This window comes from Meles meles, chromosome 7 (genome assembly GCF_922984935.1).
Source record: "Meles meles chromosome 7, mMelMel3.1 paternal haplotype, whole genome shotgun sequence".
In the NCBI taxonomy this organism is placed as follows: Eukaryota; Metazoa; Chordata; class Mammalia; order Carnivora; family Mustelidae; genus Meles; species Meles meles.
The window spans coordinates 94,282,132-94,308,859 of record NC_060072.1 but is presented as its reverse complement, the minus strand read 5'-3'; the positions used below and the strand labels follow the sequence as shown (position 1 = coordinate 94,308,859).

General features: G+C 37.2%; 1 protein-coding gene across 1 annotated transcript; it reads right to left on the bottom strand.

Annotated features, from left to right (window-relative positions):
* Nucleotides 1-9,370: 9,370 nt before the first annotated feature.
* On the bottom strand, nt 9,371-10,309 carry LOC123946973 (olfactory receptor 6C1-like). Its single transcript, XM_046012881.1, has one exon. It carries the CDS (start codon nt 10,307-10,309, stop codon nt 9,371-9,373), a length of 939 nt encoding a protein of 312 aa, XP_045868837.1.
* Nucleotides 10,310-26,728: the final 16,419 nt, after the last annotated feature.

Sequence of the window (26,728 nt, the reverse complement as noted above, 5' to 3'; positions counted from 1 at the left end):
ACAAGAAGTCTGTAACAAACAATGGTAAAAATATTAGATTGGCATGAGACTTATCCAGGCAGGGACCAGGAAGTCCAGAAAGAATAATCATGATATATTCAGAGCAATAAATGAGAAAAACATGCAGCCAAGAATACTCTATCCAGCTAGGCTATCAATGAAAATAGGAGAGATAAAATCTTCCAGGACAAGCAAAAACTAAAAGAATTTGTAAACACCAAACCAGCTCTACAGGAAATATTGAAAGGGACCTCTAAGCAAAAAGAGAGCCTAAAAGTAGTAGACCAGAAAGGAACAGAGACATTATACAGTAACAGTCACCTTACAGTCAATACAATGACATAGCATGTCTAAATTCATATCTTTCAATAGTTACCCTGAATGTAAATGGGCTAAATACCACAATCAAAAGACACAGGGTATCAGAATGGATAAAAACACAAAACCCATCAGTGTTCTGTCTACAAGAAACTCATTTTAGGCCCAAAGGCACCTCCATATTTAAAGTGAGGGGGTGAAAAACAATTTACCATGTTGATGGACATCAAAAGAAAGCTGAAGTGGCAATCCATTTATCAGATAAATTAGATTTTAAGTGAAAGACAGCAATAAGAGAGAGGAAGGACACTATATCATCCTCAAAGTGTCTGTCCAACAAGAGGTTCTAACAATTTTAAATATCTATGTCCCTAACATGGGAGCAGTCAACTAAATAAACCAATTAATAACAAAATCATAGAAACACTCAACAATAATACAATAATAGTAGGGCACTTTAACACCCCCCTCACTAAAGTGGATAGATCATCCAAGCAAAATATCACAAGCAAATAAAGGCCTTAAATGACACACTGGATGGACAACATAGATATATTCAGAACATTCCATCCCAAAATAAGAGAATACACATTCTTCTCTAGTGAACATGGAACATTCCCCAGAATAGATCACATCTTGGGTCACAAATCAGGTTTCAACCAGTACCAAAAGACTGGGATCATTCCCTGCATATTTTCAGACCACAATGCTCTGAAGCTAGAACTCAATCACAAGAGGAATTTTGGAAATAACCTTAATAATGGAGGCTAAAGAGCATCCTACTGAAGAATGAATGGGTCAACCAGAAATTAAAGAATAATTTTAAAAAATTCATGGAAACAAATGAAAATGAAAACAGAACTGTTCGAAATCTTTGAGACACAGCAAAGGCAGTCCTGAGAGGAGATTATATAGCAATGCAAGACTTTCTCAAGAAACAAGAAAGGTCTCAAGTACACAACCTAACCCTATACCTAAAGGTGCTGGAGAGAGAACAGCAAAGAAAGCATAAACACATCAGGAGATAAGAAATATTAAAGATCACAGCAGAAATCAATGAAATAGAAACAACAAAAAAAATAGAACAAACCAACAAAACTGGGAGCTGGTTCTTTGAAAGAATTAGTTAGATTGGAAACCCCTGGCCAGACTTATCAAAAAGAAAAGAGATCCATCCACGTCGTCGCAAATGGCAAGATTTCATTTCTTTTGATGGCTGCATAGTAGAACTAGAGCGTATCATGCTTAGTGAAATAAGTCAATCGGAGAAAGACAACTATCATATGATCTCCCTGATATGAGGACATGGAGAAGCAACATGGGGGGGTAGGGGGATAGGAGAAGAATACATGAAACAAGATGGGATTGGGAGGGAGACAAACCATAAATGACTCTTAATCTCACAAAACAAACTGGGGGTTGCTGGGGGGAGGTGGGATTGGGAGAGGGGGAGGGGGCTATGGACATTGGGGAGGGAGGCGAACCATAAGAGACTATGGACTCTGAAAAACAACCTGAGGGTTTTGAAGGGTCAGGGGTGGGAGGTTGGGGGAACAGGTGGTGGGTGATGGGGAGGGCACGTTTTGCATGGAGCACTGGGTGTTGTGCAAAAAGAATGAATACTGTTACGCTGAAAAAAAATAAATAAATAAAAAAAAAAAAAAAAGAAAAGAAAAGAGAAAGGACCAGAATAAATGAAATCATTAATTAAAGAGGGGAGATCACAACCAACACCAAAGAAATACACACAATTATAAGAACATATTATGAGCAACTATATGCCAACAGATTTGATAATCTGGAAGAAACAGATGCATTCGTAGAGACGTATAAACTACTACAACTGAACCAGGAAGAAATAGAAAACCGGAACAGACCCATAGCCAGTAAGGAGATTGAAGCAGTCACCAAAAACCACCCAACAAACAAGAGCCCAGGGCCAGACAACTTCCCAGGGGAATTTTACCAAACATTTAAAGAATTAATTCCTATTCTCCTGAAACTCTTCCAAATAATAGAAATAGAAGGAAAACTTCCAAACTCATTTTATGAGGCCAGCATTATCTTGATCCCCAAACCGGACAAAGATCCCATCAAAAAAGAGAACACAAACCAATATCGTTGATGAACACAGACATGAAAATTTTCACCAAAATATTAGCCAATAGGATCTATTAAAAGATTTACTACCACGACCAAGTAGGATTTATTCCAGGGTTGCAAGGTTGGTTCAACATCTACAAATCAATCGATGTGATACAATACATTAATAAAAGAAACAACAAGAACCATATGATACTCTCAATAGAGGCTTAACAAAGTGCAGCATCCTTCCTTGATCAAAACTCTTCAAAGTGTAGGGACAGAGGGTATATTCCTCTATATCATCAATGCCATCTATGAAAAACCCACAGCGAATATCATTCTCAATAGAGAAAAACACAGCTTTTTTTTGCTAACTTCAGGAATGTGTCAGCGGTGTCCATTATCACCATATTCAACTGCTATTCAACATAATACTAGAAGTCCTAGCCTCAGCAATCAGACAAGAAAAAGTAATTAAAGGCATCCAAATTTAGCAAAGAAGAAGCCAAACTCTCACCCTTTGCAGATGATATGATTCTTTATTTGGAAAACCCGAAAGACTCCACTCCAAATCTGCTAGAACTTGTATAGGAATTCAGCAAAGTGTCAGGGTATAAAGTCAATGAACAGAAATCAGTTGCATTTCTATACACCAACAACAAGACAGAAGAAAGAGAAATTAAGGAGAAAATCCCATTTACAATTGCACCCTAAACCATAAGATACCTAGGAATAAACCTAACCAAAGAGGCAAAGAATCTGTACTCAGAAAACTATAAAGTACTCATGAAAGAAATTGAGAAGACACAAAGAAATGAAAATGTTCCATGCTCATGGATTGGAAGAACAAATATTGTGAAAATGTCTATGCTACCTAGAGTGAGCTACAAGTTTAATGCAATCCCTATCAAAATACCATCACTTTTTTTTCCCAAAGAAATGGAATAAATAATCCTAAAACTTGTATGGAACCACAAAGGCCTCAAATAGCCAGAAGAATGTTGAAAAAGAAAGCCAAAGTTGGTGGCATCACAATTCCAGACTTCAAATTCTGTTACAAAGCTGTCATCATGAAGACAGTATGGTACTGGCTCAAAACATAGATCAATGGAACAGAATAGAGAGCCCAGAAATAGATCTTCAACTCTATGGTCAACTAACCTTTGACAAAGCAGGAAAGAATGTCCAATGGATAAAATACAGTCTCTTCAAAAAATGGTGTTGGGAAAATTGGACAGCCACATGCGGAAGAATGAAACTGGACCATTTCCCTACACCACACACAATAATACTCCAAATGGAGGAAAGACCTCAATGTGAGAAAGGAATCCTTCAAAATCCCTGAGGAGAAGACAGGCAGCAACTCTTTAGCCTCAGCTGCAGCAACTTCTCCCTAGAAACATCACCAAAGGCAAGAAAAGTAAGGGCAAAAATGAATTATTGGGACTTCATCAAGATCAAAACTTCTGCACAGCTTAGCCTCTGGAGCAATGTCCCTCAGTGGAATAGACTTCTAAAATTCCAATTTTGTGTTCTGTTGCTCTCTCACTTGTCGGGGGCCGGCCCCTCCCTCATGGTTGCCTTGGATTCACTTCTCTGCACCTGGAAAGTGGTTGATTTTCTGTTCCTAGAACTGCTGCTCTTTTTCTCTTCTTTCTCCTGCTGAGTTTGTAGGTGAACACATTCTGAACAGAATGGTTTGATGACTATCTACCTGAACTCCTGGGACCTGATGATATTTCGGTCTCTTACTCCTCCACCATCTTCTCCTCCCATCCTATATGCCAAGTATTATATTCAGAGTTAGTACCCTCCTTGACTATACTATAATACCATAATAATATAATTATGTACAGATAAGAGAAGATAAGGTTAGCAAAAACACCAGTAGAACTGTGTTTATTATGGTAAAGCTATGCCAAATTTGCAGATCTTACAGCATTTCATATATATATATATATATATATATATATATATATATATATATGAGAGAGCAAACACAAAATTTTGTGTTGTTTTTCAAGTTGGACTATTATATTGACTGTTATAGCTCAAGACCTTAGGCAAATCATTCAACATTTCTAACATCAATTTACACATTGGTAAAAAGGGATAATCATGTCTAATTTGTCATATAGCTGCAAAGATTAAATATGATATGGTATAGAACATACCTTGTCTTGCATATGACATAAAATATATGTTCTCTATAGAAGAGTTGCTATTTATGGAATTCCTCTCAAACTTTTAGTTGGCATAAGAGTTAGTGGCTGCCTTGGGGTGCCTGGGTGACTCAGTTGGTTAAGTGACCAACTCTTAATTTCTGCTTGGGTCATGATCTCAGAGTCTTGAGATCAAGCCCTGTGTCAGGCTCCATGCCCACAGCAGAGTCTGCTTGTCCCTCTCCCTCTGCTCCTCCCTCACCCCTGCACATCCTCTCTCTCTGTCTCTCACTCTGTCTCTAAAATAAATAAATAAATAACATTTTTTTTAAAATAAAAAAATAGTGGCTGCCTAAATATTTATGTTATATATTTTTATAAAAAATAATGCAGAAAATAAGAAGACCTTATAAAACAAGATGTAATACCTGACTTCAAATCTAGAAAACATAGGATATATGACCTACAGATAATTCATAACTCATAATATATGCGTCCAAGTTTACTAGCCAAATGGGAAGAATTGGACAGACACTACAGATAGCGTGCAAAAACAATGGTGCTATAGATATTTATTTCATGATTCAGGTAACTTTTAAAAGGAAATTAATTTTATATCCATAAGAGAAAATAATTTAAAATAAATTGAAACAATATCAACTTTAAGTCATTACAGCATAAAATATTTTTTACTGAAGTTTATTTGGCACACAGTATTACATTAGTTTCAGTTGTACAACATAACATTTCAAGAAATCCATACATTATGTGTGCTCACCACAAGTGCAGCTGCCATCTGTCACCATTCAGAGCTATTAAAATAGCACTGACTACATTCCTTATGCGGTACCTTCTATTCCTGTGACTTATTTATTCCAGAATTGGAAGTCTGTACATTCTACTCCCCTTCACACAATTTGCCCATCACCCACCCTTCCTTCTGGCAACCATCGGTTTATTCTATGTATTTATGGATCTCTTTCAGTTTCGTTTGCTTCTTTGCTCATTGTTTTGTTTTATTTTTGCAATTCCAAATATAAGTGAAACCATAGGGTATCTGTATTTCTCTGTCTGACTTACTTCATTTAACAAAACACCCTCTAGATCAATCCATATTGTTGCTAGTGGCAGGTTTGTATGCTTTTTTTATGGCTGAGTAATATTCTGTTATATATGTCACAACATCTTTATCCTTTCCTCTGTCAATATACACTTGGATTGCTTCTGTATCTTGACTATTGTGAATAATGTGGCAAAAAATACAGGGGTTATATATTTTTTGGAATTAGTGTTTTTGATAGAACATTTTGATTAATCAAAATAGTTGGCAAATGATTTACATTCCATAACTACTGGTTTTATATTCATAATCATAAATCCCTGACATGGAACGTACAGATAGTTTTAAAGGAAGACATATTTCATGTTATCATGTTAACACAATTCATGTGTTAATAATTATTAATGCATCTATGTTATCAAGAGTGTTTAGCAAAAGAGCTCAGCATTTCCTGTAGCTGTGACATGATTATAGAAAGATAATAGAAATTAGTTTAAATTTCATGTTCTTTTATTGAATCTTCATGATGACATTCATTCATACTACCCAAAACTTTGTTTGTATGAAATAGTACTTCAAGGACCAAATCTTTGAAGTTCTGTGTACTTTTTCGTCCCTTAGGGTGTAAATAAAAGTGTTCAACATGAGGGCAACAAAATTATTGAGAATAGCTACTTCTTTTGTCACTAATGCCTTTTTTTTTGCAGAAAAATTAGCATATATGGAAATAGAAATGGCACTCATGTGCGTTGAACAAATAGAGAAAAACATTGTTTTTCTCTGACTAGGAGATGTGATGTATATGTAAGACAAAATCACCAACACAGAGTAAATAGCAAAGTACCCCAACCAAGCAAAAGCCAGTTACTACAAAGAGCCATGTATCTGAATGAGACAGTTGCAAAAAGGAAAGATAGTCACATGCAAAGTGTTCAATGACATTGGAAACACAGTAATCCAGCTGAGTAATCCAATATAAGTGGTGGGAAAATGGTCAGAAACTTGCCCAGTAATGCACATAGAATAAACAGGTTACAGAATTTCCTGTTCTTGGTGGTTGTATAATGAAGAGCCTTGCAAATGGCAATAATAGTGATCAAAGGACATGGCAATTAGAATTTGAAATTCAGGGGCGCCTGGGTGGCTCAGTGGGTTAAGCCGCTGCCTTCGGCTCAGGTCATGATCTCCGGGTCCTGGGATCGAGTCCCGCATCGGGCTCTCTGCTCAGCAGGGAGCCTGCTTCCCTCTCTCTCTCTCTCTCTGCCTGCCTCTCTACTTGTGATCTCTCTCTGTCAAATAAAAAAAAAAATTAAAAAAAAAAAAAGAATTTGAAATTCAGTTACCCCCATGAAAATAAAGAATAGGTGGGCGACACAAACGTTATTGGAAATGATATTATCCCTGGTGATAATTACCCCCAGAGATCAAGGAATACATGTAATTGTAAATGGGATTTCTAAGAAAGAGAAGTTCTAGCTAAGAAATACAGAAGCCTCTGTAGATGAGAGCTCACCCAAGTTAGGGTGATGATAGGTTGCCATTGACACTTAACATGTATGTGATAAATAGAGTAAAATCAGAATCAGAAATCAGAATCATCAGAAAGGCTCAGCGGGACAAACTCTGATCATCATGTGGTGGTTTATTTCTTTTCTTCCATTTTTATCTCTTTTAAAGATATGAGGCAACACTGATGAATCTGGAGGACATTACTCTAAGTGAAACAAGTGGAAGGACAAAAAAAATGCATCATTCCACTTATATGAGGTGTTAAAATCAGTCTATCTCATGGAAATGGAGTATAATGGTTACTGTCTTAGGATGGAGCAGGGTCAGCAATGGGGAGTTGCTATTAGCTGTTATAAAGTTCAGTTCTGTAAGAAGGATAAACTTTCAAGAAGTTGAAGATGAATACTGTTGAAGAACATTGTTTGCTGTACACATTTTGCCTACAGTTAACAATACTGTATTGTGCCTTTAAAAATACAAGTGGGTAAATCTCGAGTTAAGTGTTCTCACCACTTTATAAATAAAATTTGTGCTTATTCACAACCATAGCAGTTAACTATAGAGACCAGTGTTAATAATAATAGCTATTTATTGATAGCTAATTATGCTATGTGCTTGAAAGGTTCATTCCCACCCTTATGGTATATTATATATGGGATTTACCACTGGGAAAATATATGTTGAGATGTCATAGAAACCCTAACTTTGTCAACTATTTGCCTTCTTTTGCGTACAAAATATACTTCAGATAGAATGAAATTGAGAAACAATTCATACGTTTTCTATTACATTTTGAATACCCTTCAATTTTCTATTATTTTATTTTTTTCTCTACAACTCCTATGCTGTTTTTCTCAGTTGAATATTTTACACAGAAATCATTAGGAATGGTACAGCATGAATTAGGATTATAGTATATTTTCTATTACTAAATAGTGGTTTATATTATTTAGAATACTTAATTGTATCCATAATTTTCTTTCATTTTCTCTCTCACACACACATATACAGAAAAACACATACATCTTTCCAAAATACTTTAGGCACTTAATACCTTAAAGTAGAGTGAGTGGAGGAGTATTTTAACAGGTGAAATTCTAACTTTATATGAAATGGAAAATTCTGCTCTGTTATGAAGATTTTATTTTATATAAAACTTAAATGATTTGCTTTTTAGGCATCAAATAATTTAGACACATGCCCAGTTTCAACCTAGTCCAAAACTAGAAAGGAGCTATACGTATATATTTCAGCATTGTCAGAAAGCAAAGCTTACATTCCATGGAATTAGAGAAATCAAACTTATTCCACATATCTAAGACAGTATTTCTTCACTATTTTCTACAGTATGTGTGTGTGTGTGTGTGTGTATGTATATCTGCATCTACTTGTATATCTACCTATATCTAGTGAGTCATAATGGATTTTGGAAATAAGGACATGTATTTAGCAGCATATCTACAAAAGGATATAGGTTAAATATCTATTCTTTTTTTAAACAATAGATAAATTTTATGAACACACCCTATTTAGTGAGTAATGTTTAGTGGTTTTTTTTTTAAAGATTTTATTTATTTATTTGACACAGAGAGATCACAAGTAGGCAGAGAGGCAGGCAGAGAGAGAGAGGAGGAAGTAGGGTCCCCGTGGAGCAGAGAGCCCAATGCGGGGCTCGATCCCAGGACCCTGAGATCATGACCTGAGCCTAAGGCAGTGGCTTAATCCACTGAGCCACCCAGGCGCCCCTGTTTAGTGGTTTTTAAATGAAAGCTTTCACATTTTTCCAAAAAATCATATTGCATTTGAAGAATTTTTTTTCCTAGAGAAGCTGCAAAATGGTGAAAGGATTTCTGACAAAGATCACTGAAAATCACAAAATTATATTTTTTGTGTAGAGTAAGGAAAATATCACAACAATAATTACAGTGCCTCCTCCTAAATTTTCTGTGTGATAGTCATTTTCCTAAACAAAATGCAAAGTAGAACTTTACAAATTAAAACAATTAATAATCAAGACTTTTCAACTAATCAAAGTTTCAGAAGAATGGGAACCAGAAAAACCTACAAACTTATTTCATCCGAATGGGAAATATATTAAATGTGCTTATAATCTCTTAGAAAGAAAGAATGAATAAAGATAGCAGGAAGACCACTGTGATTTAAAGGTGGCTCAAATTTCATGTTTGCATATTTTAAATTGCCCTGCAATGTGTCTAATTTGTAAAACCATAAGATTTCATTTGCTTGAGAAAAACACAATCTTCCTTGCCCTGTCCATGAAGGCTCGCTTGACTTGCTGGTTCCTTAGGCTGTAAATAAAGGGGTTCAGCATGGGGGCTACTGAGGTGTTTAGCACAGCAACACCCTTGCTCAGAGACTCTCTGTCTTTTGCTGAGGGTTTAATATACATAAAAATGCAGCTGCCATAGGAGATGGAGATGACAATCATGTGGGATGAACAGGTAGAAAAGGCCTTTGTCCTCTGACTAGCAGAAGGAATCCTCAAAATTGTTCTGATGATATATATGTAGGACAGAATTATTATTACCAAGGTAAACATTAAAGTAAACAGAGACCAGGAAAACCCCATTATCTCTAGGAATTTTGTGTCTGAACAAGAAAGTTGCAGCAGGGGGAAATAATCACAGGTAAAATGGTCTATAACATTGGACTTACAGTAATCAAGCTGTATGAACTGCATGAGTAATGGGAATATGATTAAGAATGAAATCAGCCATGAAGAGAAGACAAGGAGTATGCAGACTCTGGGATTCATGATGGTCATGTAATGCAGAGGTTTACAGATGGCAATATAACGGTCATAGGACATGGCAGCCAGGAGGTAAAATTCAGTGACTCCCAACAGAATGAAAAAAAAGAACTGAGCAATGCAATCATTAAAGGAAATGGTTTTATCTCCTGTAATCAGAGTGCTTAGGAACTTGGGTATGCTAACAGTTGTGAATGAAACCTCTAATAAGGAGAAGTTTCTGAGGAAGAAATACATGGGTGTCTGGAGGTGAGCATCCAGCAGGGTAAGGGTGATAATGGCCAGGTTCCCAGTGATGCTGAGCATGTAGGTGATGAACAGAAAGACAAAGATCACTCCCTGAAGCTGCGGGTCATCTGACAATCCCAGGAGGATGAACTCTGTTAGGTCTGTGTGGTTTCTCATTCTCCAGTTGCTTAAATTTGTTGTTCTCCCACCAGATCTCTAGGAGAGAACACAAGGAAGAAACTCGAAGAAAGGATTAGCAGAGGTCCAAGTTTGGAGACAGAATTTGGCAAAAAACCTATGTGCTTTCATCTACAGGGGAGATTTTATGAATCTTTGACTGATTCTTCCCAACCCACAAACTTCTGTGCTGAAATCTCCTGTGGACTCCTCCACTGTGCTGTGCATGTCTGAAAGTTAGGAAGAGTCTGACCTTCAAAGCCTTTGCAACACAGTCCAGTGCCTGGAAGTCACAGGGGGATTAAAATAAACACTTTCTACTTAATTCACTTATTCATTTTGAGTTTGTTCTTGCATCACAAACACCTATCAGGTGAAGTTCTCTATTGTATGCCCAATTCCTGGCTGCATATTACATAGGTTGTGTCTTTGTTTTACAAGATGTTTTCCCCCATCTGGAGTAAATTTATAAGAAAGGATATGTAGAAGAAGCCCCAATTTTTTGACATGTAATTTAAAAAAAAAACTTCATTAAACTTTATTTCAAAATAGGTTTCATTAAATTTCTTTAGAATGCGTTCTTTTAATTAACTTTACTCCTGCTCAGTAACGATACTCTTCTTTCATCAGGGTTTGCTTTTCCTAGGAAGCACTAGTTTCTCATAACACCTGGGAGCCTCAATATGCATTCTCATCAAATGGGCAATATTTGGTTTCATTTGAATTGAATTTCAATTCAACCCCCAAATTGAAATTTCTGCACTAAATTTACTGTCTTTGGGGATACTGTTTTAAAAAGGCATGTTATTACTCTTCCATAGGTAATAATGTGCCAATGCCCTGCATTTTTAACCTTATTTCAAATTATTTGCATATTTTTATTTTTTTCACTTTCCTACCAATTTTAACACTTTCTGAAAAAGAATAACTTGACTGAATTACACATTTTGGCTACTGATGAAACATTTGAGGGAATGTATGAAGAGCCGTGAAAGAAGGTATTAATATATATAGAAACGTTTTTGTGAGCATTACTATAAAGGAGTACTTAAAGGCCAGTTTTCTAGGATCAGTGAATATAGGCTTAAAACAACTCTACCAAGAGATGATCCGATATCACAGACCGGGGGGAAGTATACTATACTATTTCTGTAAAAATATTAATGAAAATCAATGGACTGTATTCATTTACCAAGTTCACCTAATGTTTATCAACATTACCAACATGGATGTTATTCACTCATTCATTCATTTATTAATTCATTAATTCAGCAGGCTTTGGGGAGAAAAAAAAACCTCAGTGTTTAACAAGGTGCATATGATTCTTCAATCCTGACGCCACCCCAATAATGTACTCATGCAGAGTATGAAGGATATCTCTAAGCATTTAGCCCATCTTTTTATTTCTGAACACAGATCCATATTTCCTCTGGAAGAACATGATTTAGGTTCAACTTAAATTATTTTCCACTCATTTGGGTAAAATCAAGAACCCCTTCTAAGAACCCCTGAGGCATATACTTTGAGCTATTCAAAATGAAAGTTAGCAGTAAAACTTCATATTTGTTGAATAAAATGGCCACAAAGTACTTTCATGTTTCATTTTGAAAGTGTCATTTTTCCATTCTTTATTTAGTCATCAATAATCAAATAAAAAAGGAAAAATACATAAACTCATAACAAGATCATGGTATAAAAATCCTATTAATTTCTTATGACACTCTAAGGTAAATTGCTATTACAGAAAGTTTATGGGCTCTGCAGTTAGAGAAACATGGGCTAAAAATTCAAATGGGCTGTTTAATGGATTTGTGACTTTAGATAGTACTTAATTTCCCTAAGCATCTGTTTTCTCGGTTTACTATGGATGTAAAATTTAAAGGGCATTTTGGGAATTAATTGAAATAATGTAAATGAAAGTGCTGTATAAACCATGTGGCACTAAATACGCTTTAAGAAGAGCTGGTTTATTTATCTTCTTTTAGTTGGAATTGTTTTCCAACTTTGGGCAGAATATTTATAGTAACTGTGATTGTACAAAAGCATTATTTATTCAAATGAAATATTAAGGACTTTTATATTCTATCTCACTAACTTTTATGATACCCTGATTGAACTTTATCTTTGTTCCCAAATGAAGCACTAGGGTACTGTGGTTTTGTACCTTAGATATATTTGTGTAGCTAACAAGTGTTCAATATATCAGAGACTACCTAAAATTAAAGTCTGTTCTCTTAAAGAAAGTACTACATAACCTATATTCAATTAGAAACACAGACACAGAGATGATAATTTCTTCCTTTTATTTGAGAATGAATAAATTATATAATAAGGCAAAATATACTAACATCTCTTTACATTTTTAAAAATAAGTCCAGTTGAAAATGAAAATCCAATATATCCTATTTAATCTGACTGAAAGTTGAGCTGATAAGTAATGAAGCAAAGATAGAGTTTGGGAGACTCCATTGCCTTCTACATGTCTGACTTACCTCTGATTTTCATACAGGCTCACTAACATGCAGAATGGCCAGAACATAAAAAATACTAGCAGTTGCCATTGTTGCAATCCAGGGAAACCAGCATTCCTGAACACATTTCCTCTTAGTGTACGTCTTTGCTTTCTATTGTTAATGATTTTGTCCTAAATTTCCTGTTATTTCTTGAGTATAGAGAGTGAGACAGGAGCAAATGTATGACAGAGAAAAAATATGAGAAAGTATTTTAAAACTTTCTGATGTGGTCTCTACACAGATCTTATGTAGCATGAGTTACATAATGTTTTATCTGTTCTCTCTGCCGATGGCTCACAGGGAATAATTCAGTGAATCAAAATTGCCAGAAAAGGATTGCACACAAAACACTAAGGAATATAAAACATAATACACATTAGAATTGAGATTTGACAAAGAAGCTTGGGGGACAGTGTCCAATGAGACAGAAAAAATAATAATGAACAAACAACCATTCTAAATGTGATTTTTTTCTCTTGAGAAACATACTGAAAGACCCACAGTTGCTTTTCAGACTCCATAGTCTCTCATGGTTCATCTCCCCTTCCAATTTCCATCAACTCCCTTCTCCTCTCCATCTCCCCATGTCTTCCATGTTATTTGTTATGCTCCACAAATAAGTGAAACCATATGATAATTGACTCTATCTGCTTGACTTATTTCACTCAGCATAATCTCTTCCAGTCCCATCCATGTTGCTACAGAAGTTGGGTATTCTTCCTTTCTGATAGACACATAATACTCCATCATGTATATGGACCACATCTTCCTTATCCATTTGTCCATTGTCTCGCCAAGAAGGGCATCTTGGTTCTTTCACAGTTTGGCGACCATGGCCATTGCTGCTATAAACATTGGGGTACAGAAGGCCTTTCTTTTCAGTACATCTGTATCTTTGGGGTAAAAACCCAGTAGTGCAATTGCAGGGTCATAGGGAATCTCTACTTTTAATTTCTTGAGGAATCTCCACATTGTTCTCCAAAGTGGCTGCACCAACTTGCATTCCCACCAACAGTGTAAGAGGGTTTCCCTTTCTCCACATCCTCTCCAACACATGTTGTTTCCTGTCTTGCTAATTTTGGCCATTCTAACTGGTGTAAGGTGGTATCTCAATGTGTTTTTAATTTGAATCTCCCTGATGGATAGTGATGATGAACATTTTTTCAGGTGTCTGATAGCCATTTCTATGTCTTCATTGGACAAGTGTCTGTTCATGTCTTCTGCCCATAAAAAAATGTAATCTTATATGACTTTTATCCATCACGTTTTGTCTTTATTCTTAGAAACCAATATTTTATCTATGCTATAAGTTCTCAATAATATTTGCTGTATTATTTTCTTCCTGTAGGGGATAAGTGTCAAGCTTATATTGTGCCTCTTTTTTTCTTTTAATTTTTCCTGACATTCAACATTTCTTCCATTAGGAATAAACACACTTATGTTATAAGACACCAGCAAAACTGTCAGATCAAAAGACAGAGATTGCTATCATATATGAAAAATGACTGAAATATTAAATCATAAAATTAGTAATTATAAATATACTAATGTGATAACTTGGAGATCCCTGCAATTTATTTCAACAAAATAACCTCTGGAATGGGAAGTAAGCACATTCACTGACAAGTATGCAACATACTTACTTTTTGTTATGTCTAATGATTCAAATCATAAATATAACCCCAGATTTTCTTAATTTACTTAAAATGTGAGAGGCAATACACTCTAAATCTACCTCAGGAGGTTTCTGTCATGAGTTTACCCTGGCCTCTGTCATGTAAAAGCCTCTCACACTGAGAAAGTGCAGGCTTGATTGCACACAAGCTTTCCATAGCCTCCGCTCTAATCAAAGGAATTTCTTTTTATCACTTTTATCTTTCCATATTACCATAAACATTGTTCTGAATTGAACTCCAAGAAGTACTATTGTAAGCCTGTGAGTTCTTTAAGAGATTTCCAGGGGGTAAAACCCTATTACTGGAAGGTAAAATATTTCACAGCTCCCTTGATAAGATGAAGATTGACTGAATACTATCCAAATACTAAACAATCTTACCTTCTCTGGTCATTGTATAAATCCCTGAGAGACCAGAGTGAAGAAAGGAAAAGTTGAAAAAAGAGATAAACTCAAGTATATAGTGATGCCGTGACATGCATCTTCCTAGAAAGCTACCAATGCAGTGATATAAAAGCAAAAGTGTACTTACCAGCAACACAATCAGACTAGTTTCCCTTTGTCTGTACTAATTTTTCCTCAGTCTACACTCAGGAGATAGTTTATTCTCAATTCCTTTGGGACTGGTTAAATACAGGGCTGAGGTACACAGTAGTGGACCCTTCTCCAAAAGTAGCAGCCAGACTTTACTAATTGATACACCTCCACCTGTGAAAAGTAGAATGAATAAGCACATTATTTTATTTATTTACTCTTGTTGTGTATTTTTCTTATTAACTTTAAAGTGAAAGTAGGGCTTTGAAATGAAAATGTCTCAATTACCAAGTTCATTGTTAAAAAAAACCCCAAAAAGCTTCTGCACAGCAAAGGAAACAGTCAACAAAACGAAGAGGCAACCCACGGAATGGGAGAAGATATTTGCAAATGACAGTACAGACAAAAGGTTGATATCCAGGATCTATAAAGAACTTCTCAAACTCAACACACACAAAACAGATAATCATATCAAAAAATGGGCAGAAGATAGGAACAGACACTTCTCCAATGAAGACATAGAAATGGCTATCAGACACATGAAAAAATGTTCATCATCACTAGCCATCAGGGAGATTCAAATTAAAACCACATTGAGATACCACCTTACACCAGTTAGAATGGCCAAAATTAGCAAGACAGGAAACAACGTGTGTTGGAGAGGATGTGGAGAAAGGGGAACCCTCTTACACTGTTGGTGGGAATGCAAGTTAGTGCAGCCACTTTGGAGAATAGTGTGGAGATTCCTTAAGAAATTAAAAATAAAGCTTCCCTATGACCCTGCAATTGCACTACTGGATATTTACCAGATACAGATGTAGTGAAAAGAAGGGCCATCTGTACCCCAATGTTTATAGCAGCAATGGCCATGGTTGCCAAACTCTGAAAGAACCAAATGCCCTTCAACAGACGAATGGATAAGGAAGATGTGGTCTATATGCACTATGGAGTATTATGCCTCTATCAGAAAGGAAGAATACCCAACTTCTGTAGCAACATGGACGGGACTGGAAGAGATTATGCTGAGCGAAATAAGTCAAGCAGAGGGAGTCAATTATCATATGGTTTCACTTATTTGTGGAGCATTATAAATAACATGGAGGACATGGGGAGATGAAGAGGAGAAGAGAGTTGAGGGAAATTGGAAAGGGAGGTGAACCATGAGAGACTATGGAGTCTGAAAAGCAACCTGAGGGTCTTGAAGGGGCGGGGGGTCAGATGTTGGGGGAACAAGGTGGTGGGTATTAGGGAGCGCACATAATGCATGGAGCACTGGGTGTGGTGCTAATACAATGAATACTGTTACACTGAAAAGAAATTAAAAAACAAAAACAAACAAAAAAACAAAAACAAAAAACCGAACCCAAAAAATATTTATATTTTCAGACTTTACTATTAGGCTATTGCCCACCTTCTTCCAAAAGCCATTCAGGATTAGATCCTCTGCCAGATCTAAAAGCCTCCTTTATCTTGTCAACTCTCAGTCCCAACCTGCTTACTATATCCACAATTCATGGGGCCAGTTCTGGATCTCATTATTCCCTTGAAAATGTCTGTTCTGTGCTCAACAAACTTACCTATTCTTTCTTTTTTGTTATTAATTTTTTTAAGAAACATGAGTATAGTTGACTTACACTGTTACGTTAGTTTCAAGTACACACTTAGTGATTTGACAAGTTTATACATTATGCTATGTTCATCACAAGTCTAGCTACCATCTCTCCCCTTACACTGATATTGCAATATCATTGATTGTATTCCTTCTATTGTGTGTTTTACTCCCATGCTTACTTATTTCATAACATCTTCCTCTCCCTTCACCCATTTTACCCAACCCCTCACCCACCTCTCCTTTGACAACCATCAGTTTGTTCTCCATATTTACATGTTTGGTTCTGCTTTTTGTTGTTTGTTTATTTGTCTATTTAAAATATTTTATTTATTTTTTGAGAGAGAGAGAGTGAGGGAGAGCATGAGCAGGGGCAGGGGAGAGGGAGAAGCAAACTCCCCACTCAACAGGGAGTCCCATGTGGGCCTCCATCCTAGCTTCTTCAGATTATGACCTGAGCTGAAGGCAGACACTTAACTGACTGAGCCATCCAGGTATCCTGTTTATTCATTTTTTTTTTAAAGTACCACTATGAGGAGAATCATATGGTGTTTGTCTTTCTCAGTCTGAGCTCTTTCATTTATGATAATAGCTTCACATCCATCCATGTTATTTCAAATGCAGGATCTCACCCTTTTTTATGGCTGTGTATTATACTATTGTAGATATGTATATATACACACATATATGCATATCTGTATATATACACATACACTTATGTATGTATACACACACATATATACAGAATATACACACAATATATGTATATCACCTTATTTTATATACATGTATATACATCCACACAATTGTATATATTATATATTGTATACACAATTGTATATAATTATATATTATATATATGTATATACATATAAAATTACCTCTTCCCTGTCCATTCATCTATTGTGTCTATTGATAGACACTTAAGTTGTCTCATATCCTGGCTCTTGTAAATAATGTTGTAATAAACACAGAGGTGTGTATATTATTGAAATGAGTGAGTTTTGGGGGCACTGGTAAAAACCCAATAATAAAATCATTAGGTCAAAAGTACTTTTGACCTAAATTCTTTAAACTCTTAATTTTCTGAGGAAACTTCATAATGCTTCCTACAGAAGGTGTAACAATTTATATTCTCACCAAAAATGCATGTGGGGTCTTTTTTCTCCGGATCTTATCAGCATGTTTTTTTTTTTTTTTTTTTTTGTCATATTCACTTCAGCAATTCTTTTTTTTTCTTTTTTTTTAATATCATATTTATTTATTTTTTTATAAACATACAATGTATTTTTATCACCAGGAGTACAGGTCTGTGAATCGCCATGTTTACGCACTACACAGCACTCTACATAGCACATACCCTCCCCAATGTCCATAACCCCCTTCCCCTCTCCCAACCCCACCTCCCCCCAGCAACCCCAAGTTTGTTTTGTGAGATTAAGAGTCACTTATGGTTTGTCTCCCTCCCAATCCCATCTTGTTTCATTTATTCTTCTCCTATCCCCCTAACCCCCTATGTTGCATCTCCACGTCCTCATATCAGGGAGATCATATGATAGTTGTCTTTCTCCGATTGACTTATTTCACTAAGCATGATACCCTCTAGTTCCATCCACGTAGTCTCAAATGGCAAGATGTCATTCCTTTTGATGGCTGCATAGTATTCCATTGTGTATTTATACAACTTCTTCTTTATCCATTCATCTGTTGATGGACATCTAGGTTCTTTCCATAGTTTATCTATTGTAGACATTGCTGCTATAAACATTCGGGTGCACGTGCCCCTTCAGATCACTACGTTTGTATCCTTAGCGTAAGTACCCAGTAGTGCAATTGCTGGGTCGTAGGGGAGTTCTATTTTCAACATTTTGAGGAACGTCCATGCTGTTTTCCAGAGTGGTTGCACCAGCTTGCATTCCCATCAACAGTGGAGGAGGGTTCCCCTTTCTCCGCATCCTTGCCAGCATCGATCATTTCCTGACTTGTTAATTTTAGCCATTTCTGACTGGTGTGAGGTGATATCTCATTGTGGTTTTAATTTGTATTTCCCTGATGCCGAGTGATGTGGAGCACTTTTTCATGTGTCTGTTGGCCATCTGGATGTCTTCTTTGCAGAAATGTCTGTTCATGTCCTCTGCACATTTCTTGATTGGATTGTTTGTTCTTGGGGTGTTGAGTTTGCTAAGTTCCTTATAGATTTTAGATACTAGCCCTTTATCTGATATGTTGTTTGCAAATATCTTCTCCCATTCTGACAGTTGTCTTTTGGTATTGTTAACTGTTTCCTTTGCTGTGCAAAAGCTTTTGATCTTGATGAAATCCCAAAAGTTCATTTTTGCCCTTGCTTCCCTTGCCTTTGCTGATGTTCCTAGGAAGGTGCTGCGGCTGAGGTAGAAGAGGTTGCTGCCTGTGTTCTCCTCAAGGATTTTGATGGATTCCTTTCTCACATTGAGGTCCTTCATCCATTTTGAGTCTATTTTCGTGTGTGGTGTAAGGAAGTGGTCCAATTTCATTTTTCTGCATGTGGCTGTCCAATTTTCCCAGCACCATTTATTGAAGAGGCTGTCTTTTTTCCATTGGATATTCTTTACTGCTTTGACGAAGATTAGTTGACCATAGAGTTGAGGGTCTATTTCTGGGCTCTATATTCTGTTCCATTGATCTATTTGTCTGTTTTTGTGCCAGTACCATGCTGTCTTGATGATGACAGCTTTGTAATAGATCTTGAAGTCCAGAATTATGATGTCACCAACTTTGGCTTTCTTTTTCAATATTCCTTTGGCTATTCGAGGTCTTTTCTGGTTCCATATAAATTTTAGGATTATTTGTTCCATTTCTTTGAAAAAATGGATGGTGTTTTGATAGGGATTGCATTAAATGTGTAGATTGCTTTAGGTAGCATAGATATTTTCACAATATTTATTCTTCCAATCCAGGAGCATGGAACATTTTTTCCATTTCTTTGTGTCTTCCTCAATTTCTTTCCTGAGTACTTTTATAGTTTTCTGCATATAGATTCTTAGCCTCCCTGGTTAGGTTTATTCCTAGGTATCTTATAGTTTTGGGTGCAATTGTAAATGGGATTGACTCCTTAATTTCTCTTTCTTCTGTCTTGTTGGTGTACAGAAATGCAACTGATTTCTGTACATTGATTTTATATCCTGACACTTTACTGAATTCCTATACAAGTTCTAGAAGTTTTGGAGTGGAGTCTTTTGGGTTTTCCACATAGAGTATCATATCATCTGCAAAGAGTGATAGTTTGACTTCTTCTTTGCCGATTTGGATGCATTTAATTTCTTTTTGTTGTCTGATTGCTGAGGCTAGGACTTCTAGTACTATGTTGAATAGCAGTGGTGATAATGGACATCCCAGCTGTGTTCCTGACCTTAACGAAAAGCTTTCAGTTTTTCTCCATTGAGAATGATATTTGCAGTGGGTTTTTCATAGATGGCTTTGATAATATTGAGGTATGTGCCCTCTATCCCTACACTTTGGAGAGTTTTGATAAGGAAGGGATTCTGTACTTTGTCAAATGCTTTTTCAGCATCTATTGAGAGTATCATAAGGTACTTGTTCTTTATTAATGTGCTGTATCACATTGATTGATTTGCAGATGTTGAACCAACCTTGCAGCCCTGGAATAAATCCCACTTGGTTGTGGTGAATAATCCTTTTAATGTACTGTTGAATCCTATTGGCTAGTATTTTGGTGAGAATTTTTGCATCTGTGTTCATCAAGGATATTAGTCTGTAGTTCTCTTTTTTGGTGGGATCCTTGTCTGGTTTTGGGATCAAGGTGATGCTGGCCTCATAAAATGAGTTTGGAAAATTTCCCTCCATTTCTATTTTTTGGAACAGTTTAAGCAGAATAGGTATTAGTTCTTCTTTAAATGTATGGTAGAATTGCCCTGCGAAGCCATCTTGCCCTGGGCTTTTGTTTGTTTGGAGATTTTTGATGACTGTTTCAATCTCCTTACTGGTTATGGGCCTGTTCAGGCTTTCTATATTTTTCTGGTTCAGTTGTGGTAGTTTATATGTCTCTAGGAATGCATCCATTTCTTCTAGATTGTCAAATTTGTTGGTGTAGAGTTGCTCAGAGTATGTTCTTATAATTGTCTGTATTTCTTTGGTGTTAGTTGTGAGCTCTCCTCTTTCATTCATGATTTTATTTATTTGGGTCCTTTCTCTTTTCTTTTTGATGTCTGGCCAGGGGGTTATCAATCCTATTGATTCTTTCAAAGAACCAGCTCCTAGTTTCATTGATTTGTTCTATTGTTTTTTTGGTTTATATTTCATTGATTTCTGCTGTGATCTTTATGATTTCTCTTCTCCTGCTGGGTTTAGGGTTTCTTTCTTCTTCTTTCTGCAGCTACTTTAGGTGTAGGGTTAGGTTGTGTACTTGAGACCTTTCTTGTTTCTTGAGAAAGGCTTGTACCGCTATATATTTTCCTCTCAGGACTGCCTTTGCTGTGTGCCACAGATTTTGAACTGTTGTGTTTTCATTATCATTTGTTTCCATGAATTTTTTCTTCTTTAATTTCCTGGTTGACCCATTCATTCTTTAGAAGGATGCTGTTTAGACTCCATGTATTTGGGTTCTTTCCAGCTTTCCTCTTGTGATTGAGTTCTAGCTTCAGAGCATTGTGGTCTGAAAATATGCAATGAATGATCCTAATCTTTTGATACCGGTTGAGACCTGATTTGTTACCCAGGATGTGATCTATTCTGGATAATGTTCCATGTGCACTAGAGGATAATGGTATTCTGTTGCTTTGGGATGAAATGTTCTGAATATACCTGTGATGTCCATCTGGTCCAGTGTGTCATTTAAGGCCTTTATTTCCTTGTTGATCTTTTGCTTGGATGATCTGTCCATTTCAGTGAGGGGAGTGTTCAATTCCCCTACTATTATTGTATTATTATTGATGTGTTTCTTTGATTTTGTTATTAATTGGTTTATACAGTTGGCTGCTCCCACGTTAGGGGCATAGATATTTAAAATTTTAGATCTTCTTGTCGGACAGACCCTTTGAGGATGATATACTGTCCTTCCTCATCTCTTATTATAGTCTTTGGCTTAAAATCTAATTGATCTGATATAAGGATTGCCACCCCAGCTTTCTTCTGATGCCTATTAGCATGGTAAATTATTTTCCACCCCCTCGTTTTAAATCTGGAGGTGTCTTCGCATCTAAAATGAGTTTCTTGTAGGCAACATATAGATGTGTTTTGTTTTCTTATCCATTCTGACACCCTGTGTCTTTTGATTGGGGCATTTAGCCCATTAACATTCAGGGTAACTATTGAGAGATATGAATTTAGTGCCATTATATTGCCTGTAAGGTGACTGTTACTGTATATTGTTTCTGTACCTTTCTGATCTACTACTTTTAGGCTCTCTCTTTGCTTAGAGGACCCCTTTCAATATTTCCTGTAGAGCTGGCTTGGTGTTTGCAAATTCTTTCAGTTTTTGTTTGTCCTGGACGCTTTTTATCTCTCCTTCTATTTTCAATGATAGCCTAGCTGGATAGAGTATTCTTGGCTGCATGTTTTTTAGTTTAGTGCTCTGAATATATCATGCCAGCTCCTTCTGGCCTGCCAGTTCTCTGTGGATAAGTCTGCTGCCAATCTAATATTTTTACCATTGTATGTTATAGACTTCTTTTCCCGGGCTGCTTTCAGATTTTTCTCTTTGTCACTAAGACTTGTAAATTTTATTATTAGGTGTAGCAGTGTGAGCCTATTCTTGTTGATTTTGAGGGGGGTTCTCTGCACCTCCTGGATTTTGATGCTTGTTCCCTTTGCCATATTAGGGAAATTCTCTCCAATAATTCTCTCTAATAGACCTTCTGCTCCCCTCTCTCTTTCTTCTTCTTCTGGAATCCCAATTATTCTAATGTTGTTTTGTCTTATGATGTCACTTATATCTGGAATTCTCCCCTCGTGTTCCAGTAGCTGTTTGTCCCTCTTTTGTTCAGCTTCTTTATTCTCTGTCATTTGGTCTTCTATATCACTAATTCTTTCTTCTGCCTCATTTATCCTAGCAGTGAGAGCCTCCATTTTTGATTGCACCTCATTAATAGCTTTTTTGATTTCAACTTGGTTAGATTTTAGTTCTTTAATTTCTCAGAAAGGGCTTTTATATCTCCAGAGAGGGTTTCTCTAATATCTTCCATGCCTTTTTTGAGCCTGGCTAGAACCTTCAGAATCATCGTTCTGAATGCTAAATCTGACATATTACCAATGTCTGTATTGATTAGGTCCCTAGCCTTCGGCACTGCCTCTTGTTCCTTTTTTTTGTGGTGAATTTTCCCCCCTTGTCATTTTGTCCAGATAAGAGTGTATGAAGGAGCAAGTAAAATACTAAAAGGGTGGCAAAGACCCCAGAATAATGTGCTTTAACCAAATCAGAAGAGACCCCAAATCATGGGTGGAGAAAGGGGATAAAAAGAGGTTAAGGAAGGGAGGTGTCAAGATGGCGGGGAAGTAGGAGGAGGCACAGTTTCAACCTGTGCCCTAAAGTGAGCTGATTACCTACCAAAGAACTCCAACCACCCATGAAATCAGCCTGAGATCAGAATTATACATGTCTGGATCTCTACAGGAACAGAAGACACTAGTGGCAGGTAAAGCAGACTGGGAGCATTGAACTGATATCGAACGATAAACAAAAGGGGGAGGGAGCAACCAGAGGTGACCGATTGGAAAGTAATACCCCAATACAAGAGTGCCCTGCATCTGGGGACCAGCATTAACTTGGAGTCTGGTTGAAAGCACTCAAAAAACAAACAGCAAAGGATCGCGGGAGGTAACAGTGGGAACCTGGGTGGTTAGGGTCAGGGACCTAAGTCCCCAGACCCAGGAAATCCTCCCCTGGCTCTGAGCCAGAGAGAGTGCAGTGGAGAAATCAAGTCTCTGTCCCTGAGCCGCCAGTGTGCCTGAACGCCAGCGTGCCCAAAAACGAGTGGGGTCCGGATCCCATGAGGGGCTGTGAGCCTGGCCAGATGGCAATCCTGAAATGCATGCATCCCACACCCTCCCGTGGGATAGGTGCTCATGGGTGCTAGCCTGGAGCTCTGGCATCCGGAAAAACCAGACATTCCCAGCCCGGGACAGTGGGAAAATCTCAGTGTGCGATCTCTGCTCAGAACCTCTCTGGTGGTCTGGAGATGCCCAGACAGCCACCACTGCCCTGGTTTTGGGTACAACGAGGAGCTCCTGCATCCCCAGGGACAGTGACTCAGAACCGACTCTGCCAGGAGCTCTTGCAAAACATTCTAAGATTTCTCTCTGAGAGAGAGGTCGGGGTGCAGTTTGCTCTCCTCTAAACCTCCAAACACCATCAAAAGCTGTCAAGGCAAGAGAAAGCAGATGAAAGAACATAAAAACCCCCAGAGAACAAGAGCTTGAAAAAAACAGTTTCCTCAGAGCCCACCCCCTTGAGGGGATCTGGAGGACCTAACTCAGGGAACATCATTGTCTGAAAACCCACGTGGCAGGCCCCTTCCCCAGAAAACCAACCAGGAAGGAAGAAGAAAAAAAAGAAAAATAAACGACTACAAGAGAACAACCACCACTACTTCATAAATACAACTTTTATTTTTAACTCTTTACCAATATTCTGGTTCTTTTTTTTATACATACAGATAATTTTTTAACCTATTTACCACCACACTGAGATGACCAGTACATCAAATACTTTAATAACCTTCTAACCTGAACTTTTTGATACATACACCCATGTTTTTCTTTTGCTTTTCTATTTTTTTAATTCTTTTTTAATTTTAACTTAGTTTAGTCTAGTTTATTCTTTTTTTAATTTTTATTTTCTACTATACATATAGAGTTAAACTTCAAGGTAATCCCCTTTCCCCAATCAATGCTACCCCTATAGGCAAACCAGTTTCTAATCCCCCTGTCACTTAGGAAAGTTGAGTCCCTTAACAAAAACATCAAGATAAATTCAGGAAGAATCAAAATAACCTTCCTCACCCACACTGGGAATTTATAACCACTCTCCCAATTTCTCCTTCTGTCAGTGTTTCTGTGAATTTGTGCTTGTCCTGGTAATACATAAATATTATACTTGGGGTTCTTTCTGATGAGGGTCTTCCCTTTTTTTTTTCTTATATATATATATTTTTTTTCTCTTGTCATATACTTTTATAAGTTTTTTGTTTGTCTGTTTTTCTTTGTATACTTCACAAATATTACCTTGTGGCCCATTTGGGCTGAGCCTTCTCTTTTATCTTCCCTTTTTTTCCTATCTCTCTCTCTCTCTCTTTTTTTCCCCTTTTTCTTTTCCCTTTTTTTTTCTTTATTCTTCTCTATTTCTTTTTCTTTTATTTTTTTCTCTCATTTGGGTGGGGAATCCTGATTGCACAAAAGCGTTCCAGGGTGCACATTGACTGCACCACAATCGATAAGTCAAGCTCCATCTATTCAGTCATCTCTTACCAAAATGGCGAGGAGGAGGAATACCCAACAGAAAAAAAACACAGAATATGGGCCTTCTGCAACAGAGCTATTGGCTATCGACATAGACAATATGTCAGAAAAGGAATTCAGACTAACAATTATCCAGGCAATAGCTAAGTTGGAGAAAGCCATGGAAGACCAAACAGAATTGATTAGGGCAGAACTGAAAGCCACCAGGGATGATGTTCACAATGTTAGGGTAGAACTGAAAGCCACCAGGGATGATGATCAAAATGCTCTCAATGAGTTCCAATCTAATCTAAATTCTCTAGAAGCTAGGGTAACTGAGACAGAAGACAGAATTAGTGATCTGGAGGACAAACGGATAGAGAGAAAGGATCAGGAGGAAGCCTGGAACAAACAGCTCAGAAGCCACGAAAACAGAATCAGGGAAATAAATGATGCCACAAAACATTCCAACGTCAGAATTATTGGAATCCCTGAAGGGGAGGAAAAAGAAAGAAGTCTAGAAGATATAGTGGAAGAAGTTGTCTATGAAAATTTTCCCAATCTCACGAATGGAAACAACGTTCATGTACTAGAGGCAGAGAGATTTCCTCCCGAGATTTTAGATTCTTGAAAGCCCTCATGACACCTTATAGTTAGAATGAGGAATTATGTTTCACGACAGACCCTCTTAAAAGCAGCTAGGACAAAGAAGCTCCTTACATACAGAGGAAAGCGCATTAGAATAATGTCAGACCTTTCCACAGAGACCTGGCAAGCCAGAAACGGCTGGCAAAATATATTGAGAGTACTAAATGAGAAGAACATGCAACCAAGAATACTCTATCCAGCAAGACTGACATTCAAAATGGATGGAGAGATAAAGAGTTTCCAAGAACGGCAAGGCTTAAAAGACTATGCAACCACCAAGCCGACACTGCAGGAAATATTAAGGGGGGGGGTCCTATAAAGGAGAAAAAATCCTAAGAATATCATTGAACAGAAATATAGAAACAATCTACAGACAGAAAGACTTCAAAGGCAACACGATGTCAATAAAAACCTATCTCTCAATAATCACTCTCAATGTGAATGGCCTAAATGTGCCCATAAAATGACACAGGGTTGCAGATTGGATAAAACGACAGGACCCATCCATATGTTGTCTACAAGAGACCCATTTTGAACCTAAGGATACACCCAGACTGAAAGTGAAGGGATGGAGAAGCATCTTTCATGCCAATGGGCCTCAAAAGAAGGCCGGGGTAGCGATTCTCATATCAGATAAATTAGATTTTAAACTAAAGACTGTAGTCAGAGGTACAGAAGGACACTACATAATTCTTAAAGGGACTATCTGCCAAGATGATCTAACAATTGTGAATATCTATGCCCCCAATATGGGAGCACCCAATTACATAAGAAAACTATTAATCAAGATAAAGAGTCATAGGGGCGCCTGGGTGGCTCAGTGGTTTAAGCTGCTGCCTTCAGCTCAGGTCATGATCTCAGGGTCCTGGGATCGAGTCCCACATTGGGCTCTCTGCTCAGCAGGGAGCCTGCTTCCCTCTCACTCTCTCTGCCTGCCTTTCTGCCTACTTATGATCTCTCTCTGTCAAATAAATAAATAAAATCTTAAAAAAAAAGATAAAGAGTCATAT

What these genes read in the sequence shown, in the direction of transcription:
- LOC123946973 (XM_046012881.1), bottom strand. Translation starts at nt 10,309, where the DNA reads ATGAGAAACCACACAGACCTAACAGAGTTCATCCTCCTGGGATTGTCA.